General features: G+C 40.1%; 1 protein-coding gene across 1 annotated transcript; it reads left to right on the top strand.

Moving 5' to 3' along the window:
• The first annotated feature begins 213 nt into the window (after positions 1-213).
• On the top strand, positions 214-21100 carry LOC111269346 (transmembrane protease serine 9). Its single transcript, XM_086972056.1, has 6 exons — positions 214-860; positions 1749-1973; positions 2504-2844; positions 18312-18762; positions 19041-19271; positions 19472-21100. The coding sequence occupies exons 1-6, from the start codon at positions 488-490 to the stop codon at positions 19804-19806; spliced, it is 1956 nt and encodes a 651-aa protein (XP_086828182.1). The 5' UTR covers positions 214-487; the 3' UTR covers positions 19807-21100.
• The last annotated feature ends 1863 nt before the right edge of the window (positions 21101-22963 follow it).

The following is a 22963-nucleotide window of genomic DNA, read 5'->3' as shown; positions in this document are numbered from 1 at the left end:
CTGAGGCTCGAACCCCCCCCCCCCCTCCCCTACGTAACGCACTAGCTTGACTAAGCTTCTTGATGGGCAGAGTGTGTCCAGATGGTAGGATGACAATGACTCATATGGCTTAATAACGTAATGCAACTAATGCAGCGTTGAGCTTTAGCATAACACGATCAGTGAACACTTGCTTGTACTCACTTCACAAATGCTTTGCGCGCTGTCGTATAAAGGCTGGCCGAATAAGGCAAAGGTCTGGCGTATAGTATCACAACTTAAGTCCGCTTCCTAAAACGCTACGTAGGACATCTTTCAGCCGGTGACATTAAAGCTCTTCTAATCTGTTTGATTGCACTTTCCCTTGCTATCTCACCGTGCCACTTGTTGGCTGGTCGGCTCCTTAAGTTGTTTCCACCAAGGCCACGTTCGATTTACGCTTCGAATCAATGCAAGAAGTGCTTGAAAACTATATCCCTTTTCTGTGCATTGAGTCACGACAAGTGTGATGATGAGGTCGTTTATGATCGTTACATTGCCAATTTTGCTGGCTCTCGCGTTTAACGGTGCCTTTGGCCAGCTGGAGCCCGAGTGCGGTGTTTTAGGTCCTGCGACGAACACAATTATCGACGGAGATGACGTCAACGCCTTACAGTTCCCGTGGCAGATATCATTGCAGTTATTTAATATAACTGCGAATCGTTGGGAGCACCTTTGCAGTGGATCAATCGTTGACAAGAACTGGATATTTACGACGGCTCACTGTCTTGATAAGAGGATCGTCAATGGAAATTTACGAGTCGTGGTCGGCGCCCACAATATGAGTAGCGAAAAGCATACGTTTGCTAAAACCTTATATAATCTTGGTCCTACTACCATTGGTAAACAAATTTGTCCTAATTAATACGTGTTAGGTATCCTGCCAAATCATAAGTTGGGTCGAATAAATCGATTACTGGCCTTGTCTGTTCCTTGCCATTATGATCTCTTGGGTTTTAGCGGTCTCTACCTACGCATACGCAGGTTTAAACCATTTTTTTTTTTAGCAACCTTATATTTCTTAAATTATTATTGTATATTTTAGAAGTACCTTTTTTCTTTGATTGCCCAGTTTAACATTCTATGCTATTTTATAGATCGGTTTGGAACATGACTTTTAGAAGCCCGACCTTGTTTAAGCTCAACAAAGTATTGCATCACTAAATAAGAGGACATCCGAAAGTCTTTACGCGCCAAGTTAGTTAGAAGGAATTGAAAAAGCATTTGCTTAATATTAAAAAAAAATGTTTTTGCAAAAAGGCCACCTAGGATTGTTATATTCTGTGTCCTTCTTCAGACTACTCGTCTTTAGCCAAATTAAGCTTACAAGTTTGAGATATCTTTGACTTTAATGTGTGTTAAGGCTATCGATAAAAATTTGCATTTTTGTGGCTCGAAGCAGCCGGTTGTGTCACAGGTACAAGAATCCATAGATTTAATACGGCTATTTATTAGGTAATATCCTCGGACGGATTCAAGGACCGTCTACTTAGAAGTTGATCTAAGTGGCCTCTTACAGCAATTTCGGTGACAGCCAAACGATTATTTTTCTGGCGACGTAGATAACACCGTATGAACATTATTTTCTCGCGTTCAAAGTCAAGACCTTGAACCCATTAGCTAAATGACGTAAATCTACATTGATATTTCTAGTGATAGAAACAATATCAATAACCATTGGACCTTATGATCTGGATAGTATGATTAAGGAGTTTGACTATGTGTCGCAGCGCTAGCGTCTATTCAGGATCTTGTGCGCAGTCGCGACTTGGTCATTCATCCCCTCTGGAATCTGCAGCTTTTCGATTACGACTATGCGCTGATCCAGTTTCCAAACCCGCTTAACTTCTCTGGCACCTACAGGCACCTTCGACCTATCTGCTTGCCCAAGGCTGGTCAAAGGTTCGAAGGCATGGATTGTCTAACCTCCGCATGGGATTTGATCAAGAACAGCTGTACGTATTCCAAAACAATTCTACAATGAAGCCATTAGACACACAAGAAATTAAATTTCTGTATGAAAAACGCAAGCGTTCATGATAAGTGTTAAATAGATAGGTTTCGTAACGAAAGAGACGACTCGCCTATTTACGTCTAACAACGTCTTAGACTACAGAAAATAAGGCGTCCGCGAGATTGTTTCTTTCGCAGTGACATGCTTTAGAAATACTCCAACTGAATCGGCATAAGGCACGTATGTGGAGATTCTGATGATGCCATCTTAATTTTATAACATGCACACATGAGGCTTAAGGCGTTGCACGGTAATGTTCTACATGTTTTTCCCAAGCTTATGGGTTCAACATTAATATAATGCCACTGTAGCACTCGATTCAGCTATAAGAGCGGAAATATTTGTGATCTGTAATGATAATAGGGTAAAATCAGTGCAAGCAAATGAAAGTTAAATAAATTGGTTCCGTTATGTTTCGCTGGTCGTTTTGATGACGAACCTTCTTAATACTTGCCGCCTTACATTTTTCAGCTAACATTCAAGGCCAACGAAATGTTTCCCAGAAACTAGCAGTGCATGTTCCACAGATAGGAGAGTGCGTCCTTGCGAGGAAACACAATAGCTCTAACGACGGCGTCCAGAGTCTAACCCCGCGTCAAATTTGCACGCTATCCAAGGAAACTGAAAAATCCGGCCTCTGCGGTAGTGATTCCGGAAGCCCCCTTCAATGCAAGCTTTCAGATCGTTACGTTCTCGCCGGGGCGAAGAGCTTTGCACGCTATTATGGCACGGAGGGGTGTCTCACCATTTATGCGCGCATTACTGAAGTGCTTGATTGGATCGAGCGCGTGAAGGCCATTAGGACGCGAAACTAAGGATACAAACATGTGCTTGGCCAATTACGGACGAACTAGGCTAACCAATAGAGTCAGACCACTTTTGTTTTGCAATGTCATCCATTTTGCCTTCTCTGGCTTGGCTATGTAGTGTACATGAGGCGAAAACTGAATTATAATAATTCTGATGGGAAAGCAACAGTATTAAGATAATAAAAATAACATCTGTATATAAGCACTGATGTCGTGGAAGTTATCGAGATAGTTTCAAAAAAAATTATATAAGTGTCTGTTTGGCGCAGGTAAGATCACTTTTTCGTATTTAATGGGGGATTTTCCTGGGGATCCAGGAAACTTAAAACTGTAGTTATTACAATAAGCAAACTGGATATGCCAGTGCCGGAACAAAAGCTCCCTGTGTTTTCGTTCGAGTCTCTCCTCGATCTCATTTCAAGGAAAGGGTTACAATTGGTTCTAATAACAGCTGCATACAAAAAAAAAAAAAAAAAAAACCACTAGTCAATTTAGATAATAAAGAACTTTTTAAACACAACTGTTAATGTTACAAGTAGAAGTTTATGCAGCAGCAGACGGGTAGGTGGGATGTCTACCGTGCAATCGTTAGGTTTCGAGTTTAATCTGCTGTTGCCGCTTCGTTATTTTAAACAAGCTAAAAAAATAGCCAAACTTTACAAGAAGTAGTTTTTGTAGAAAAACAAAAAACAAAAAAAAAAAAAGAAGGACTGTTCAGAGACTAATTGAAGATATCCCAGCTTGTATTGAAAAATCATAGCTGAAGATTTTGGCAAACGATAAACAATCGTCTTGAGCATAGCAATACATGGGTACAGGTCGCGCTGTTTCAAGAAGTAATCGGCGAGCTAATGTCCAACGAGGCCGTAGTGAGCGCTTCATTACGTAAACTTGGCCGCATCTAATGCCGTCGCTGTTTCTTTGCCGTCAATTAGATGGTCACCGATTTCTTATCGGCACAATAGCAACGGAAGAAAATACTATCTAAAGAGTCATTCAGCAGTACACGGTCGAGTTGAACGTTCCGATTTCGCCCGCTCAGAGGAGCGGTAGCTAGATGAAGCACTGCGAGTCGGCGTCATTACATCAGCACGTGGGCATCAGCATAGATACACCAACATAAAGGGCATAACCTGAGATTTTCTTTTAGTGTGAAGACCGATGGGTCGTCCGTCGTTTATTACATTTATTAGAAACAATGTTCCTGAGAGGCAAATCTCTTCGTCGTTACTTGCCTAAGCTTAAGTACTACTACTACTACTACTACCACTATGTATATATACTTGGAGGGTGCTAATTAACTGTCTACGCGTTAAGGAATGATCTTCTCGTTTTTGAAATATAGATGTATAATTAGGAGAATATTCGTCGTTTCTGCAAACTTTGAGCTCGAAAGTTTCCTGGAAAGGTAGCTAGCAATAGTGAATGTTCTCCCATGCTCAAGAGTCGACATGTTTGACAGAGGAGTAATTCTTTGCAAGTATTATATTTAAACTACCATTTGCATTGAAAGCATCAATGTTAGCTTCATTTTTTCTGACGCCAGCTTCAGGAAGGACAGTCGCTTGGGGCTGCTTCCTCCCTTCTATCTTCACGCCTAGTTTTCCGAAAAGGTGTATGAATGTCCTTGTAGTTTTTCGCGCTTCCCAGTGCTTCTTTGTGAGACAGTGCCCAGGTATGCGGACGGTTGTTCATTGACACAATACGAAATCGACACCGGTATCCTCGGTAGATCCGTAGTTCTGAACCGGTCCTTTGCCGTATCGGTGGGCCTCCAAGGAAAGGATATTGGAAATCTCTTATCAGAAGTAGGAATAAAGGCTACTGGTTGAAGCAGCTTTGTATGGGTACGCGTACTACATCGCGGCGGAGCTGAGATGTCCAATGATAGGGAAGATCCATTTTTAGTTATTTTAAGGAGTTTAAAAGCCCTTCGGTGACAGCTGCCCTTTGGTGAGCAGCTTTTCGCAAAGCCTCTTTATATACGTTTCAGTATTGTTTAGAGCATTCGAGTTCATCTATCTCCTCGAAGTAGAACATTGGGTCGTATTTGTTGGATCGTGATTCCATGCTGCTCCATGTATACCGAAAGCACAGTAGCAATGCTATTTCACGTCATAAAAATGGTCACGACTCAGAATCTTTTGTCCGAGGTTTAAATTTTGACAAGCGCGCAAATACCTTTGGATAAGATCGGTTGATTTTCTTATAGCTCTTCTTTATCGTTTTCAATGAGCTCAATCGTAAACTCGTTCATTTGCGCGGCCTCCCGCGATTGACAAGACGTGGTGGTAATAATGCGTGTCCATGAACGCGAGATCTCGACAAGGGCCTAGCGTATCGCTCGAATCCTAGGTCAATTCTTCACCTAGGAATCTCAATGACAGGGCCCCGTCCGAATTTAAAGTCAACGTGGAAGTACCGTAGCAAGCCACAGTGATCTCAATCACTTCTTCCTCTAGTATTTTTCTGAATCTATAATTAGTTTTTTTTCCAGTAAAGAGACTGTAATTTATAGCGCCAAGTATATTTTTGGAGTCCACTCATCGGCGAGAAGACCGAAGAGCTTGCCGCGAAGAGTTGACGCTCAGATTCTGTGACAACTGCGAAACGCACGGTTGTAAAATGCCTTGAAATATTCAACAGCAGTACTGGAAACAGCAATCAGATGACGTTTTTCATAGTTTCACTGCGTCAGTATCAACTCTATATCTTATCGGATGAACGCCGACTAAATCCGACTAGATAACTACTAGATAACTTGAATTTTAAGGACACCGATTTTTTCGGGTAACGTGAACAGCTTTCAAGAGAACTATCGGCATTATCTCAGACAGAACAGAGCTAAGTAGAGGAAGTTCTTGTTAAAATTTGTATCGGCAACTTGTAAGCCGTCGAAATCTCTAGTAATAGCAAAAACTTACCATGGAAGTTTCATGATGGCTGAGAAAATATATTTCAGCTGATTCTATGAAATTACCGTTGTCCATGTGAGACATGCAACAAAATAAATACACGATGCCCTAATATAGCTAATTTTTTTTCAACAAAAGTCCATCACGCTTCTAATAACTAATTGAAATATTATAAATTATTTATAATATATATAATTATTATAATTGACGTTACGAGCAACGTCGTACTATTAACAAAGCAAGTAGTTAATTAGCTAAATTAATCAAATTAGCGAATTGATTAATTATAACGGATTAACAATATAAGACCTTATGATGGTTATGGTAACTGTAAACATATTTAATCTGGATTCATTTTTATGAAAACAAAAAACTCGAGATTTTCGAGATTGCCCCCGCCCTTACCGCGGGCATCCGATAGACACCTTTGTCTAGCATGAACTAAAGTTTCCAATCAGCGCCTAAAAGGGATTTGAATAGTACTTGCATCATAAGACTTAGGCATTAAACGAGATCGTCAAGCATTTTTAAAGCCAACTCGTATTTGCGTCAGTGGGTTGCTGTACGTCACATCGTGCCCGTCATTCCCGTTAGACCACTGTCGAGATCTACAATAAAACATAAACACCTTTTTAAATCTATCCTGTTAACGTGGAAAGGCAAAATCGGTCATGCATACGACAAGCATCTATTGGCTTTTGTAAAATTTCCTAGATCGACGTATGATTCAACGGGCCGAAACAATGCTATGACAGTTTGGCGTTACTGATGTCACGCAGGAAAGCCTGAATCAACTGAAGCTAGAGTTGAAAGTACCGATTCAATAACCTAGGATAGAATAGAAAGATATAATTCTTTTCAGCAAGTATTAGAACATGACGAGATACGCTACTTTGATTTAAGTCATCAAGCTATCGCCTAATTACTGCTGGCAGCTAGCAAGAAACTATTAAGCATCTGTAATCCTACCGTGTCCTCTGAAGGTTTCCTACTTGAGTGTAACGTCTGAAAAAGCACACATTGCAAAAAGCTTCACAGCACCCCTTGTTGCGATGCAGGGGAACTCTTTGTTTGAGGTGAGTTACTACTATAGTTCAGATAAACACGAGCATAACCGCTGCACTAGGACTAGTAACTTTTGAATACCTAATAGATCCCATAGAGTTCCTAATAACTTGAACAGTCAAATATACTTATAAAGAAATTGAAATTAACGATATATTCGTTATTGCACAAATGTATTAGATTGTCAATGGACACAAACAAATAAAATAAATATAGATAACAAACAGATGAAATATAATAGCTTTTTTTTTTTTTTTTTTTTTTTTTTTACTAAACAAGTTTCTTTTATGATTCAGGAACAACTCCATTTACGTGCAGCATCTTATAGTTGCACCCCCATGGGCATTGAGTTCACTCTAAAGCTCTTTTCAAGTTGAACTATTGCTCTCAGTACGTAGTCTATGCCAACGTTCGATTCGAAACGTGGATACATTTCGTTTCATGCTGGAAAGATCCAGTCGTCTGCTAGAATGCCTAACAGCGGTGCCGGGCATAATGGTCGAAAGTTTTCGAGAGAAGTAGTTGGCAGCGGAGTTTATCCAGGTAGATGACGCGTGTTCGTATGCAGAAAGGGTTGCGATTCCCCATCGGACGAACGCAGATGTCACTTACTAAATCAATGAGATGAGTCGAGGCCAATTCGGTCAGCCACACAAAGGGTGTACACACATATCGGACAGATCATTGACGTGTCTCCAGTGATCTGCTTAAAGTAGATTACTTTTTACGGACGGATTAAGTAAAATATCTCTATTTGTCATTTGCCATGAGCGCGAGCATGTTTCGGACGCTGAATGCAAAGCTCGCATTTGCATTCTGCCTCATTTCCAAATGTCGACACGATTCACTCGCAATCCTGGGGGGTAAAATCATCATCCGGCAATCACCCTTGCCTTGTATCAGTATCCCTAAACGCAGTACTAGCTAGTACTGGCTAGAATACGGATGACTGGTGTTGCCACCAGCGGCAAACAAGTTCCAACACGATGATTAAACGCATTTGTAGCTGGAACAATTCTTCCTCTTCGTTTTTTGTTTGTAAATATATATATATATATATATATATATATATATATACATAATAATGGCTTAGGCCGCGTGTGTGGCGGCAGTCACAGAGAGAGTGCTAATGGGTGGATAAATGCAGAGGTGAAAGCTAGCTTTGACGCGCATTCAAGCAGACAACAAACGTACCTTAGGATACCTCAACGAGGTTTAATTCAAGAAGTTAAAGAGAATATTATCGGCACGTCATATACGTTACATAAACTATGAGCGATGACGAAAATACTAAGATGTTAGTTTAAATGATCTGAGTCCATACTCAAACAGCTAATGAATCAGGAAAAGATGAATGGACTTCAAACCGTACTATTATTATAACGAGAGCATTCTACTCAAGAACCGTAAAGTCGATTAGCGTGAGGCACCTGTTCGCGCTCTGCTTCGTGGGTCTAATATTTACGCTGCCTTCCATAAGTTATTATGCAGGCAAATTCTACGAATTCAAATTTCCGCTCGGCCCTGGCAACTTGCCGAAAGCGTACTCTCTCTCTCTCTCTCTCTCTCTCTCTCTCTCTCTCTCTCTCTCTAACATTTGCAGATAATTCGAGTAATTTATGATTAAGTAGCCATTAGCTATGATATATAAGTAGCGACGGTGTATCTGCCAGCTTATCAAGTCTGAGCATGGTCATGACGAGCAGGCAATAGTCCCTCTCGCTACAGTGCACCAAAGGAACCGAAAAAACTATAGGACATTTAAGCTTTACATACGCGCCTTACATAGGACATACGCGCCAAACAAACAGTATCAAATAGAAAACATATTACGAGCTAACGGCTCGGATGGAGCGATGATTTGTATCTAACGAGAATATATTAGCCCAATAGAGAGATTCAGAATCATGGCCACATTGTAATGTCTATGTACAATAGTTGTTGCCACATTCTCCCTACTCTGCTGGAAAGACGTGACAATCTATTGAGTATCGGAATGGCAATGCCAATAGTGATCCCTGCTCATCGGCTCGTACTAGTACAACGTATGTGCCTTTTGTTATCATAGCTCACCCTTCATCAGGAACCTGTTTCCACTGAAACATTACTAGTTGCTAGGATAACAATAACAGTTATAACGACTTCGTCATTGAGACGGTTCCAGAAATGGCCAGCTACTCATTTCTAAAGTGTTAGCGGCTGGACGGAGAGAGTGACGAAATAGATGTTGTTGTTTTCCTGTTGTTGTCGTCGTCGTCGTTAATGACACTCGAAACATTGTGTTAGAGCTCGTAATTCTAGAAACTGGAAAAGTTCTCGGAAACAAAGAAAAAAAAACCAGCAATCTGGATCAAGGATGACTTCGTACGAGATCATTTGTAACCTTATAAATATAATATTATAAACTGTATTCTGTAATGTAACGGTGGCCACATCCTGACGTGCCTGATAAACCTGTTTCACTATGTAATAGAGCAATTTTGAAAGTATCTTTTTTTTTTTTTACAGACATTGTAATCAGCTCAATAGCTTGCACGGAGTCGTGGCACCTTCGCCCATTCGAGACGGAGTACGGGCCGATCTGCCCATTGCCACGGCGTCCGCTTACGACGCTGCCAGTTACTGAATAATTAGCTACGTATTGCTAATTGCCCCCTCGTTCGTTTGCTCAGCATCTATTTATTGACAACGCTCGACAGCTTAACATTTATGACTGCTAGGTGATGAACGCATGACCGAAAATAGCTTTGTATACCTGTGGCTATTTCTATTAAATGAAATCTACTAGTTCAAATCAACACTGTTTTCGTTTAACACTACACCGGTCCAGATTGATCGTTAGCATAACTTCTATTTGAAGTTCACGTATTCAAATGCTGTCACATCGACACCAACATTCATCCCGATGGAACTACGTCCCAAACAACGTGATAAGAGCCGTAACCACATGCTCACACGCTTTTATTTCTGCTATTTCAATACGTCCGATTCGTGGAATTAGGAAATCCCGACAATGGAACGGATGACGTCTTTCGAAAGTTACTCATTTACACAGCACCTTACGCCACTGCTGGACGAACATACCTGCACGATAGCGGAAATGGTCATCCCTGGACACACAGCGCACAGCACATATCGTGTAGCCTCCTTGAATAAAAAGAGTGCCTCGCACAGGGTCGTGTGACGGCAGATGACGTTAGATTCACCAAGAATGATTCTGTCCGACGGCGGAGCGTATAGCAAGCTTTTCCACTCAAACTGATGTTGCAACGATCCACTTCTAGTTTATGGCTTATGTGGCAGGCACAATTGCTAGCCTTATGCAACGACGCCTGGCAAGGGAACTAGATAATTGGTTCCGACAGCGCCAAAAATCTACCCATACGCTTTCGTATTTACTGAAAGCCCCGTTACACTGCTGTAGTTCACTTCCGGCAGCGCCTAGTAAACAGCAACGAAATCAATCGCGGACTCCACCGTCCATGTAACTTGTTCATTTAGAAGTATCGAAGTTATTAACAACATATCGTCTCTAACTGACGATAGCTGTAATGCGAACTTCGCCTTAAACCTGGGACTTAAGCTAAGACAAATGAATACGACGAGCTCCTAGAAAAGATACAATTATTAATATTTAAAATATTATTTATTTTATTATTTATTCATTTACGATGGTTTGTTGCAAAAAATGACTTTCTAATCATGCACTTGGTCCGAAAGCGTTTTCGGAAACTCGGCCTTGTTCAGTTTTGTTCATTGGTTTCAAGGCAGAGTGCTCTAAGAGCCTACATTGGATAGGACATCCAGGATCCAGGATTGTCTTTATTCGGACTCCATCTTGTGCAATACGTTGCAGGGTCTCCGACCATTGGAGTCCGCCCTCAACTGCCGATCATTGGACAAGCGCGCAAGTAACCCGGTGCATAGGCACGCAGACTTCTAGGAAATCAATAGATTTTTTTATAATACGAATCACCTACGTTCAGGTTGCTAGGCAAGTCGTAGGACCAACGTTGTCTCCTTTATATTAGTAGGTATACATATATAACCTTTCTCTGATTTCAGTTTTCTCGTGCACTTTATGCGCTAGTGTTTAGAAGTATAATCTAAAAGTTAATCAGCTTCTAAGTAAACATAATCATATTCTCCTTCTCCCACACCCCCCAGCGTCAACCTGCTTCGACCGGTTGGCAGTGGTTGTATAGAATTATTGGCAAACATTTTTTGACCTATGGAAAATTGTCGTAAAAAGAATGCGTATTATTGGAAGCAGCTACATGCATATATTCAGTAGGCTGCCGTCACCTAATCGGCGCTGAAGATGAAGGGCATTTCGGCGTTAACTAAAGGATTATGATCGTTGTCGAATGCCCTTTGGTAATAAAATAACACTAAAGTAATCTTACAGTGATACGAAAAAGTAATGCTTAATAACTACGGTCGTATTGTAACGCTACTCAGTGGAATCTAATTAGGGTTTGATCCTTACTTTACTATATGATGTAAATAAACGATACTTCATTTCTTCGATAAAAAGAGCTGAATTCGTCTTAACCTATTTCTTAATGAAGATTTACTGTCCGAGATGGCTCAGTTGTTTAATTACAGCCGGGGGGTAACTCCCTCATCTAATGGCTGATTCCAGTAAGAACACAGCGTTCTAAACGCTCGCTCTGCAGAGGGCTTCCAGAATCGATCTTGCAAAGATCGGCGTCTTCAATGGGTTTTGACAAAATGCAACGGCATGTCAACTGATACGTCCTTGCGTACTTTACGTCCGGTTATGCTTGAGGCGCTAAGCGTTACTTGAAAGAAAAGGGGGTTGAGGGGCATTATTCCGAATGTCAGCTTAGACAATTGCGTACCGCTAAGTTGAGCGATGTGCGATATGGTAAGTAATTAGGTAACTTCATTCAATATAGATATGCACGTAGGGCCATGAGTCTCATGGGTCCCAGCGTGAGCTGGAAATTTTTAAGGAATGTCCAATTGATTGACCAAGCTCGTATGAGATCACATAAATTATCATGATTAATAACAATAATAACATTTTATAATATCATCAATAAATTAGCATAGCAATAACAATAGGTTGCTTTTCGAAAATTCTAGATTGCTTACGATTGATCAGCTTGGATTTACGATTAGTAAGCAGTATATGTTGCAACATAATATTTACCATATGTCTCCACACGTCTTCTTGAAATTCCCTGACTACTGACAAAGAGCGCCTCGCCCCCCTAGCTGCGTCTTCGCTGATATTATCGCTGATTCGCTATTAAATTTTGTTCTTGGAAAAGTTCACATTATAATAGGGTCAATCTCAAACTATTTTACTATTCTATTAAAGCGTTGTCACAGTTGGGACGACTTGCAACATGAATCGTTGCTTTGTTGCTTTCAGTTGAGGCTTCTGCGTGTTGCTAAAGTCATCCTGTGTGGCATGTACCTTTGTCCTAAAGGCTTGCTTTATTTTCCGCCTAAATTTTAACGCGTTTTTCTGGCGTCTTTCCGCTATAATCCTACGGTGTTCCTGAACTTTACCATCTGTATATATTTTTTAGATATTAATCATTATTCACTGCTATCTTGGCGCCAGATGAGTAGCGAGCTGGCAACCTGGCGCAGGTTATTCAGCTTTATCTCTATTAACAGCCTGCCGCTCTACCCCGATGTACATCCCCACATATTGTATGTTAATTATGCGTATAGGAACACACACGCATTCAGATTGAATCAGAACCATGGGTTCTCGGAGACTTTACATTTTTAGAGAAGCGAGGCATCATTTGTCAAAGGTTCCCCGTATGTCTATAATGACCATTCGAATTGTATGCATCGCTGATGGAAATTTTTACGCGAGATTTTGCATTAGATCGAAACAAGCGTGACCTTAAACGCAGTGTTGCTATTGTCGTATCTTGGCCTGGGAGGTGTCGTTGATTGAAGAATACTATGTTCCATTAGTCTACGGTGTATAGTAGGAGATCAGCATATTGCTTCTTCCACAGGCACTCTCATAACTCGACACAAGAGTTAGCCGTTTATACTTTCTAAGAGGACGCTATTTCCTATTATCATAAATGTGAGCTGACTGATTATATATCTAGGGAATCTTCGTTACAACATCAAACATTCGTATTTTTTTTTTTTTTTAGTAGTATAGCAATCTCAATCGAAGTTTATGTATGTAGGTGGTTTTGCCTTTTTTTACACTATTGTGTCGACAAGGATCCTTTATAGACTTTGCTTATCTGACTCTACTTTGCTGAGTGGATGCTTAGTTATAACTGCCCACCTTACTTACTAATTATTCGATGCTGTGGGCAAAAAACACTTACTTGAGACAGACGTTTGGATCGAGCCTTCAATTGGCGCTTCCTTCCAACGGGAGACGACAAAATGTCCGATAATAACCGCCACCATAAGCCCTATGTGCAATTGATAGTACTGTTGACGATCGATGCTCTGTCCCCCTAAAGTACAAATACGCCATAGACACCTCACGGTTTTAATCATTATTTCATCATAGATAGTATTAGCGGAAAATAAAGTATCATACTTAAGAAGCAAGATTCGATCAAAATAGTAGCATATCTTTACTGTTTAATCTAGAACAAGGATTTTAGCAAAAAGTCTAACATATCATTTGTAGTTGTAGTGACAGAGAGCGTTTCGTCACAGATAATTGCATTTGGTAACATGTCCATGCGGCTAAAGTTTCACAATTCATTTGAATTACGATTTTGTTCTAATCTGGCTTTGGCTGCTACTTTGCGTTGCTGGAACCCAATCGCACCTTATGCCCATCTGCATGCCAAAGATAGGTCGGTCAACATACTTCGGGCAACATGGAGCACACGACAACTAGATGGGGGGTTACGACAGACAGTCATAAATACCTCGGGATCTGGGGGGAATCTATACATGTTGAAAATGTAGTACACAGTGTTGAACATGAAGAAGTCTACGTCAAATGTGACCATGTAGCTGAAAAAAAACATCTGAACAACATGGTATATATAGTACGAGTTATGCTTTGAGGAAGCTCTAGCTAGTTGAGGCTAGGTATTGCACAACCGTAGTTTTCTTAGATGCAACCTAGGTAGCATTTACCGCTGTGTATTACCATTGGCATTATGCTATGGTTATGCAAAATTGAACTAGACTTAAGAAAGCGACAGCTTAGTGCCCAACGTATGTGCGTGCTAATCTCAGGGACACGTTGAGTCTAGGACGGAATCCGAGTCTAGACGCACAGCGTTTCGTGCTGGGAGGCAGCCATCTGATGGGATGCCTAACGGCGATACCGAACGTAAAACACGAAACCTCGATCCAAGGACAGAAGCACTGAATATAAAAAGCAGTTCAGCAACAAGTATCCAGAGAAGTGTCACCTTGTTCATACAAAACCTCATTACGCTCCTGAGTGATGTATTGTATGATGCTGGACTCCTAGCCCTTGCTGATCGATTAGAAGAATAAGCCTTTACTGGCTCGAATGGACTGAATGCCGCACAAAAAAAGGTGACAGCTTTTGCCTAGCCCAAATTAAAGAGCATGTTGAACATAATATTGGCAATGGCAGTTGCAATAAATTGCGGATGCCACCTGATAGAATAAGATCAATTTCTTAAATATACCAAACAAACTTGTGGTCACTTAGAAAAAGTTATGGTAGATCTAATTCAAACCGAACACATCCCAGCTATCCATGGAACAGTATAATATGATAAATTACGCATTAATCAGTAGCTGAATGTGGCTGCCCTTTTCAATTTACTTATTTTTGAAACTGAACACGCTGACTGAACAAATGATGCTCTTCAAAATACTTACATTGCTCAGGAATCTGTGCTGCCTAAGAAACAAAACTGTTTATGTTAGCCACCAATTCATGAATAGGTTCAGAAGGAAACGGTTTTACAGGTGTGGTGGTACCACGTCCCATCTCGACGAGAAGGTAACATTGACAGCTTAGCAACTTTGTATTGCCGCACTTTGAAGCGTAGGTAAAAATCCGTGCGGAATCAATTTGGAGAGTTCCCTATAATACTTCTGGTCAGTGGATTCTGGCCGGTACCGGCCAATTTCGCTCTCTAGTGCGGCGCACCCAGTAACGTACCTCTATGTCACAACAGTGCTTGGATGAGTCGATTACTTTAATCGGATCGCTGAGAATACCACCCGTGGACCTTGCAAAGCACAGAAGAGCATGTTACCCGTTGTGTAGAAGGACTTGAATTGCCGAATATATAAAGCAATTTAAGATATCTTTGCTAAAAAGCAATAGAAGGGATGCTGGTGTCGATAGATATATATATATATAGAGCGTCGTAGCACGCATCAGCTAAGTTTAAAGGCTGTAGTTATCTGGGAAAGTGATGGGTCTGTATAGTTGCTCTTGGTCTTTACACATTTTTAGCACCCACACACGTCGTATGATTGCAGAGGTAGCGTCAGCTTCGCCATATGTTAATGTGTCACCTAAATGGTTTAGCAACTCGTTGACATTACTATATGGTTACGTATAAATACAGAATCTGTTTTCCGGAGCAATAGGTTCTAATTTACTTATTAAATCATCTCCGGCATCACGATTTGCCTGATTTTTGAAAAGATCTTAATAAGATCGAGTAATGGAGGTTCTGCTGCCGTGACACCTCACGGCTACCCTCTAGAGCTACAAGATAGACATTGCATTAAGAACTGACCATACAAGCCTACAGGCAAGAAATAGCCCCTAATTTAAGACAGCACTAATCGCTTTCGCTTTTTATTATCAATTAAGACGATAACTAATTTATTCCGATCCACGATATCCCAATGTAAAAAAAGCACAAAGTCGGTCTCATTCTGTCATAAAGATTACGCCTTTCTTCTTAGGTATAATACAATCAAAGTGGTTCCGATCGTGTAACAAACGATGAAAAACCTTTGAGGAGGCACCAATGCTAGACGATATCAGAGCCCTTGCAGAAATATGTTGATAAAATCGAAAATATAGAGCGTGTATTTATATCTCGTATTCAAATTTATAAATGTGATCGTAGCTATGCCCTGCTCAGCAGTACCCAATTTTATTTCTCTGGCTTGATCTTATTATAACTTCAACATAGTATTGGCTCAAAAACTTCCAGAAGTTGTTGAAAATTACCATAGTGCCATTCCTTTCGAAGCTTGCCCATTGCTTACCATAAATATTGTAGCGGTTTTAAAAGGCTTAGTCTATTTAAACAACCCTTGTAGGGAACAGCTATTAGGAAGTGCGGCGTTACGGCTTAGATTAACTCAAACTGGCCAAGACTGATCATTTCTGCCAACGTTGAACACCAGATATTCGGGATGGATTTGAAAGAATTGTAGGGAAGCTTCAAAAGCTCTTCTGGTATATGTCGACCTACTTGCTGAAATCTTCGTACCGAATTCAGCTGGTGAACAATTAATTAGCCTAGCATCATTTTGTCACGCCTTGTCCGTTACGGTACCATCGAGTTGTTCTGCTGTAGATACCTCGCAGCGAAGTGCAGGTAACTATCTTCAATATTATCTGAATTTATTCACTATAAAATGCTTTTAGCTTCGCCTCTTAAGTGCCCCTGTGGCGCCACCTAAGTAGCGAGAAAAATGTTGCAGTATTCTACGGGTACCGTATCCTTCGAACTTCTCTATTTATAATGCGAATCATTGTATTTTCTTGACGAATCCTAGCTGGGTTATAATTAAACATATGTGACAGTTTCGTTGTCTACGACAAATTACAAATTTTACTATTGCGTGACACAGCGTTTCTAATTTAGAAAAGAAAATACATTAATAACCTCAATAGGATCTAATAAAAATTTCGACCCAGGGATAGTGAGAACGGTAGTTATGGCCGTAACAAATTTGTGAACTTGGTAATCATCACAGTGCTTCACAACTTAAGAAAACTAAATATAATCAAGCGGATCCGGGAAGATCACCGTCCGCGTCACAAACAAACGCTATAAATAAATTAGTTTTTTTTTCTTACCTATGTTGCTGTAGAAAAATATGTAAAGGCCGCGAACATGGCGCGTACGCAGCAAGATAACGGCACATTTTTAGGTATGTAAGTTCGAACGTTAAAACTATTTGCATGTGTATTTATATCTATATATTGTATTGCCATTTATTTCGGAAAGCTATAACTCCTTTAGCTAAAATTGTTGTGCATTCATTTTGTATTGCGTTTTACCATGTCTCTATTTATTTATAGCGGAGAAGGGATTGCTCATCAAGTTATGGATACTACGTCGAGCCTATGGTATTGTTAACTGTCTAACTATACGTCTGCAGCATTGGTTTTTCAATACCTGAAAGTATGGAATGGTAATTTCGAAAAGTTGAAACCAAAAGGCTCACCAGATATAATACACCATCCGCTCATAATTCTCAATGCGGTTTTTCGGGCTTGAGCTGTTTTCTAAACAGTATACGTATAATAGAACACTTTGAAACGTTTGAGACTATTTTCTAAACCAACTCTAAAGCGCTAGCAAAATATGAGCACTGCCATATATATATATATATATATATATATAGATTAGACCCGTAATGCTCTTTCTACGAGTACGTATACTATAAACTTTACTAATTTTAATTGATAATTTTCAAAGTCGCGTTGATATCTATGTCGAGCGATACTTGAGATATGCATAATAAATAATGAAGCTATTTTAGGTAGATTAAAAAAAAACCGCTAGAAACGTATTAGCTATAACTGCTTTATGTGACACGAAATGCTAAGGTTCTATGTGCTCTACTATAAAAGGCGCCTAAGGGCTCCTGTCGCTCTAGCCAGTGATGCCTGTGTGCTATTAGAACAGTAGACATGTATCGTTTTATTAAAGTATTTTGAAAACACTCACGAAAGTGGCAAGTTGTATATATCATACGAAGGAAAGAAACCTACATTCAGAGGAAAAGTAGGTCTTGAGCTGAAGGCAGAGATCGAAAATGTTTTCTATATATGAAAGTAGACATTTTTGATGGCGACAAAGTTTGCAGCTCCCGCGGATGAAATGGCAACAGCGGAAAAATGCTATTGCAATAAATTGCATCAGACACTGAACTTATTAAAAGCTTGACTAAATAGGTAATCTTAAAAGCTCCGTTAGTTCTATCCATATATCTTCACCGTATAATAGCCATGAAGCTTTTTTGTTACATGGATAAGAACGTTACCTAACGATAAACGGTTGCTTACTTAAGCTATGAATCAACATGTTTTCAAATTTCAGAAATACGTCATAGTTAATTCGTGTGTAGTCCAAGAAAGGCACGAAATGGGTATTACGCTGTGCCTGTCTTGTCGATGAGACAATCATTGTTAACTGAATTGCAATAGTGGTCATATATTGCTATAGTGTTACATTCATTAAACCCAAGACCAAATATACATACACGGCTCCATTAGATCCACTATCAAACTATATAGGTAACATGTTCTTTGCGATAACATCACAGCACTTCGAGTCGTCTGATGGTGATTGCCCTCTTTTCCTATGCCAAGCGTCGCGTTTCGATTTCAAACCAAGGTTACCCTTTCTCTATATAAAAGCCACTGAGCAGCCACTTAGAACCACAGTCACGATGAACTCTGTAATTGTTGCGGCTTTTGTGCTCCTTGCGACTTCCGGCGCTTGCGCATTTGTACAACAGATAGAATGTGGTGTTCCAGCCAAACTCCCGATAATAAACTACATTATGCAAGGGGATGACGCATTTCCCCAAGAGTTCCCGTGGCAAATCTCCTTGCAAGAGAGAGACAAGTTTGGCTCATGGGTCCATAATTGTGGTGGGTCAATTATCGACAAAGATTGGGTCTTTACGGCTGGCCACTGCTTTGAAATGAAAGTGAACGGTAGCGTTCCTTCGCGGATCGTGCTTGGTGCCCACAATATTACCCGTCTTGAAAGTAAGCTTCAAGGTTTCAAATACTGGCCGCTTTCATGACGCATAGAAATAACGGATACGATTTATGTATATATATAGCTGTACTGGTGACCAACAGAGCTAACTAACCTCTATTTATTATAAATAGCTACGCAGAGCTCCATAAATGTCAATATAATATACCAACAAATATAAAAGAAGCTTACAAGTGCCCTACCGATACGAAAATGACCAAAAATTAGTGATACAGTTATACAATGCTTATTAGTGAAAAAGAATAATATTGATCATTTTGTGCAGAACTGGCTTCAGTGCAAGAAGTTGTGCCCCGCCATCATGTTTTCGTGCATCCTTTGTTTGACGCTGATAGCCTAGATTACGATTATGCGCTCATTCAGCTGCCAGAACCTCTCGACTTCGCAGCTACCCACTCACACCTTACCCCCATTTGTATGCCGATGGCAAGCGATTCAAAAGTATTTGACAACATGGATTGTATGGTTTCTGGATGGGGACTTACTTTAGACACTAGTAAGTACTGTTTATACAGCTTTCTTCCAATCATAAATTTCGTAATTAAAAGTTCTCTTTAAAATGACCTAATCACTTTTTGATTTACAAAATATGATCACATAGTGTATGAATAATAACCAACAACCGCAATTATGATATTTGTAATATATTTTTTTTAAAAATGTGTGATTTCCTTTCGGCACGATTCTCTGTGACAGAGGACTCCAGCCATACGGCCGATATCCTTCAGAAGCTACCGGTTCAAGTACCAACACAGGGTCGATGTGCTAGCGCTTGGTCGGATCTCATGGTTCCTGTTAACCTAACTTCCCGCCAAATGTGTGTAGCCACCACACGCGGTGAAGGGAGTGGAACTTGCAGAGGCGATTCCGGTGGCCCTCTTCAATGCATCCGCAACGGACATTGGTATTTAGCTGGTGTTTGTAGCTTCGGGATTTATTGCGGTTCGATCAAGTACCCTACTATCTTCAGCCGTACCACCGAGGCGGTTGACTGGATCAAGGGTGTACAGGATGTGATGCGCCGCGAATAGACGTGTACACGTAAATGGGCCCACTTTTATGTGGAACTTACGTTCATTTTAGAATTTGGCAAAAGATATGAATCAATTTGAAATAAACACAGGCCCATCGAATCAGGCGGACTTTCAAACGTATTTCATGCACCTACATATATTTCTATTATAGCCATTGGTTATTAACTTGTTATTATCGCAGAAAAGCAAAGTTAACCAGAGGACGCTTTTCACTTGTCAACCTCAAACCTTGATTTTCTCATAAGCCGCAGAAGCACATGACTAACTTAGGTCGTTCAAGTTTAGGTGCAGTTCTCGTTTTTTAAGCGTTTTTAGCCTGAATTGTACATGTTGAACGATTTGTCTGATCCGGCATTAGAAAACACTGTCCGGCAGGGACCTGATATTGCACGCGTGCGATCTGTTATATTTCGACGTATGATGATTTTCGAATTTTTCCATTGAACGATCGCATCTTGGCAAGAATATATCGGGTACAACACCAGCTATACGAACCTGTCACATTAAAAAAGGCCATTAGCAACAAATGCTCAATTAAGGCTTACGCTTAATAATCGCTCAACGGTAACACAGAAGATTACCTATTGGAACTCCATTCGTAGCTTCCTCGTGCAGCATAACCTGCCATCATATTTAGATAGTAATATAAAATTTTACAAACGACTATATTTAACTGTTTAAAAAAAACTGATATGGTGTCACTAGTAGTCAGTTTCTCAAGAACAGCTCTTCACCAGGATCATCGAGGACTTCTAACGTACGCCTGCGTACCTCAAAAACTTTTACCGTCTTTTTGATAACCAGATACAGGGAAAGGGGCATGGAAAGATTTACCAATATGTTTGAGTAAATCACGAATGACCTCTAAGTTTGTCCGGACCATTGCAAAACTTAAAACGATTTATAGAATTGGGTAGACTTTGCGTATAGAGTAACGAATAATTATTAATATGTTAGTATATATTCTGAGTTTTGAAAAATGATGGTTGAATTTGCTATTTGTGCCTTCAACCAAAGTTGTATTGTTATTTTCAGGTCAACGACAATTACGCTATTGATTTTGTTTACATTAAAGAACGATAACCTATAAATTAAAGGCAGTAACAATCAAACAAAACTTCAATAGACGAACAAATGTAAACACAATAAAATTCTTCATTAAAGGTTGATAGAGCATAATTTTCATCTGTGCTTCAAAATCAGCATTAAAAACAATATCAAAATTTTATTTAACTTACCATCCTTCGGCAACATTGTATCAATGCTTAATAAATTTACAGAATCAAGCAATCATACTCGCTTGCTAAGAAATATAGGGTGTCTGACTTTACGAATGCGTCCCTAAGAACCGTAACGGAGACGTCTCTCATTGACCTCGAGCTATTGCACGTCAGTGTAGTAGTACGCAAGCACGTTTCTGAACCTGATACACCGAGGACGACCTAATTATTCTACAGCCGTCTGGACCCTTCTAGACGCTAATCCCAAAAGGACCCTTTGAACTTCTTGGCAGCTTTCTTATTCGCTAGTCGATATAAAATACCGCTAAGGGACTCGGCCAACGTCTAGAGACATTCATATCGGATGTGTGCATTCGCGAATACAGAAACTGGTTGTGGAGAGTTTTCGGATCATAACGTATACTGTATCAAAGCTTTAGATCGTTGTCACTTTAACATTTGTAGATATCCCCGATAGTGACTAGGATCATCTGCAAAAAGTGCTGTCTTCTGCTGGAAATCAGTTCCGACTGGATTATTCGTAAAAATAAAGAAAACCTTCCTGAGTTCCCCTCGCAAGCATTGCTATGATGAGATGAGTTGCCTGACACCTGGAATCACGCTCGTGATGGATCGATCATTTAGAAGAGTTGGGTTCTCACTACTGCACATCGTGTTAGCTTAATACTTCGAGATCCGAGGCCGTTCATGTTTTGTTCAGTACCCATGATATCTCGCCACTCGAAACGTAGCTTTTAACGTATTGTGCTGTATGAAGAAAATGAATCGCAGCTTCAAAAGTAACTGACCGTCTCCATTCTAAACAAAATCGGAACTTCGTAAGCACAGGCTAATGTTTTTGGAAATATTATTTAATGCTGGCTTTTTTTTACAAACAAATCTTTTTTACAAACTAAATCCGATACTGTACTTGATCGGGCTTGAAATTAAGTTGAGCGCAGAGAGTTACTTCGGTTACGGTATCGTTATCTACCTGTTGCGAAATATCGATTTCGACCACCCTCTTACTCTATGGTCGGGGCCATTAAACTTTGTCGACAACGATTCGGATAAGTTACATCGATTTGGGTACTCCGAAGTTAGCGAGTCGAAGGTATTCAGCGATAAGATTGAGTGCATTCTTTCCGAATGGTACTTTAGCGAGAACAATGACACATACCTATAATTCGCATATTCTATAGTACTAAGAGTGTCAATAAGTAACTCGCGCAATTTCTAAACTAGGCCAGCTACACATTTTGACTACATATTTGGAACACTGGCCCTTGTTGTCAGGCGGTCTACATTATCGGATGTGGTGCCTGGTGAGGAAGAAATCATTGGATCATCCGCAGAAGGGGAGAAAATATTTTAGTTTACTGATTCTACGCTGCTTCGGATTTAAATTCGGAAAAAAACTAGGGGAAAATACCATGCATCCTAACATCGGCAATTAACTGTTTAGCTCGTAATAGCAAATACGAATAAGAGTCAACAGGATTTGAATTTGGTGATGATTTTTTGATGAAATTCAGTTTTAACATATTTTTTTTATAAAATGCTAAGCGCTAATCGACTCTGGAACGTTTATCACATGACGCCTTAAACGGGGGCGAGAGAGTTCACATAGACTCACCATGATGACTACGAATCTCGGCGGAACCTTTCTGAAGGTCGCCGTCTCTCTTGACATCAGATGATAACACGAACACGTTTTCAGGCGTTCAAGTCACACACCTCGGCAACTATTAGTCCGATCGGTAAAACAAGGACCACGATACATATCGCGGGTTTCATTGAATTTGAATACAAATAAGATAAATATATAGCCGTAAATCCACTGGAACAAGCGTGTTGCAATTTTGTTTAATTGCTAATTACTAATTTGTATATTTAAGTCGAATACACGATTCGAAAAGCCAAGTTCTTCACTA

Source organism: Varroa jacobsoni, unplaced genomic scaffold (assembly GCF_002532875.2).
Source record: "Varroa jacobsoni isolate VJ856 unplaced genomic scaffold, vjacob_1.0 scaffold_1380, whole genome shotgun sequence".
NCBI classification, from domain to species: domain Eukaryota; kingdom Metazoa; phylum Arthropoda; class Arachnida; order Mesostigmata; family Varroidae; genus Varroa; species Varroa jacobsoni.
This window is presented reverse-complemented; position numbering and strand designations above follow the sequence as displayed.

What these genes read in the sequence shown, in the direction of transcription:
- LOC111269346 (XM_086972056.1), top strand. Translation starts at nt 488, where the DNA reads ATGATGAGGTCGTTTATGATCGTTACATTGCCAATTTTGCTGGCTCTC. An exon ending in TCTTGGTCCTACTACCATTG is followed by an intron (nt 861 to 1,748) that starts GTAAACAAATTT and finishes TATGTGTCGCAG; the next exon opens with CGCTAGCGTCTATTCAGGAT. An exon ending in GGATTTGATCAAGAACAGCT is followed by an intron (nt 1,974 to 2,503) that starts GTACGTATTCCA and finishes TACATTTTTCAG; the next exon opens with CTAACATTCAAGGCCAACGA.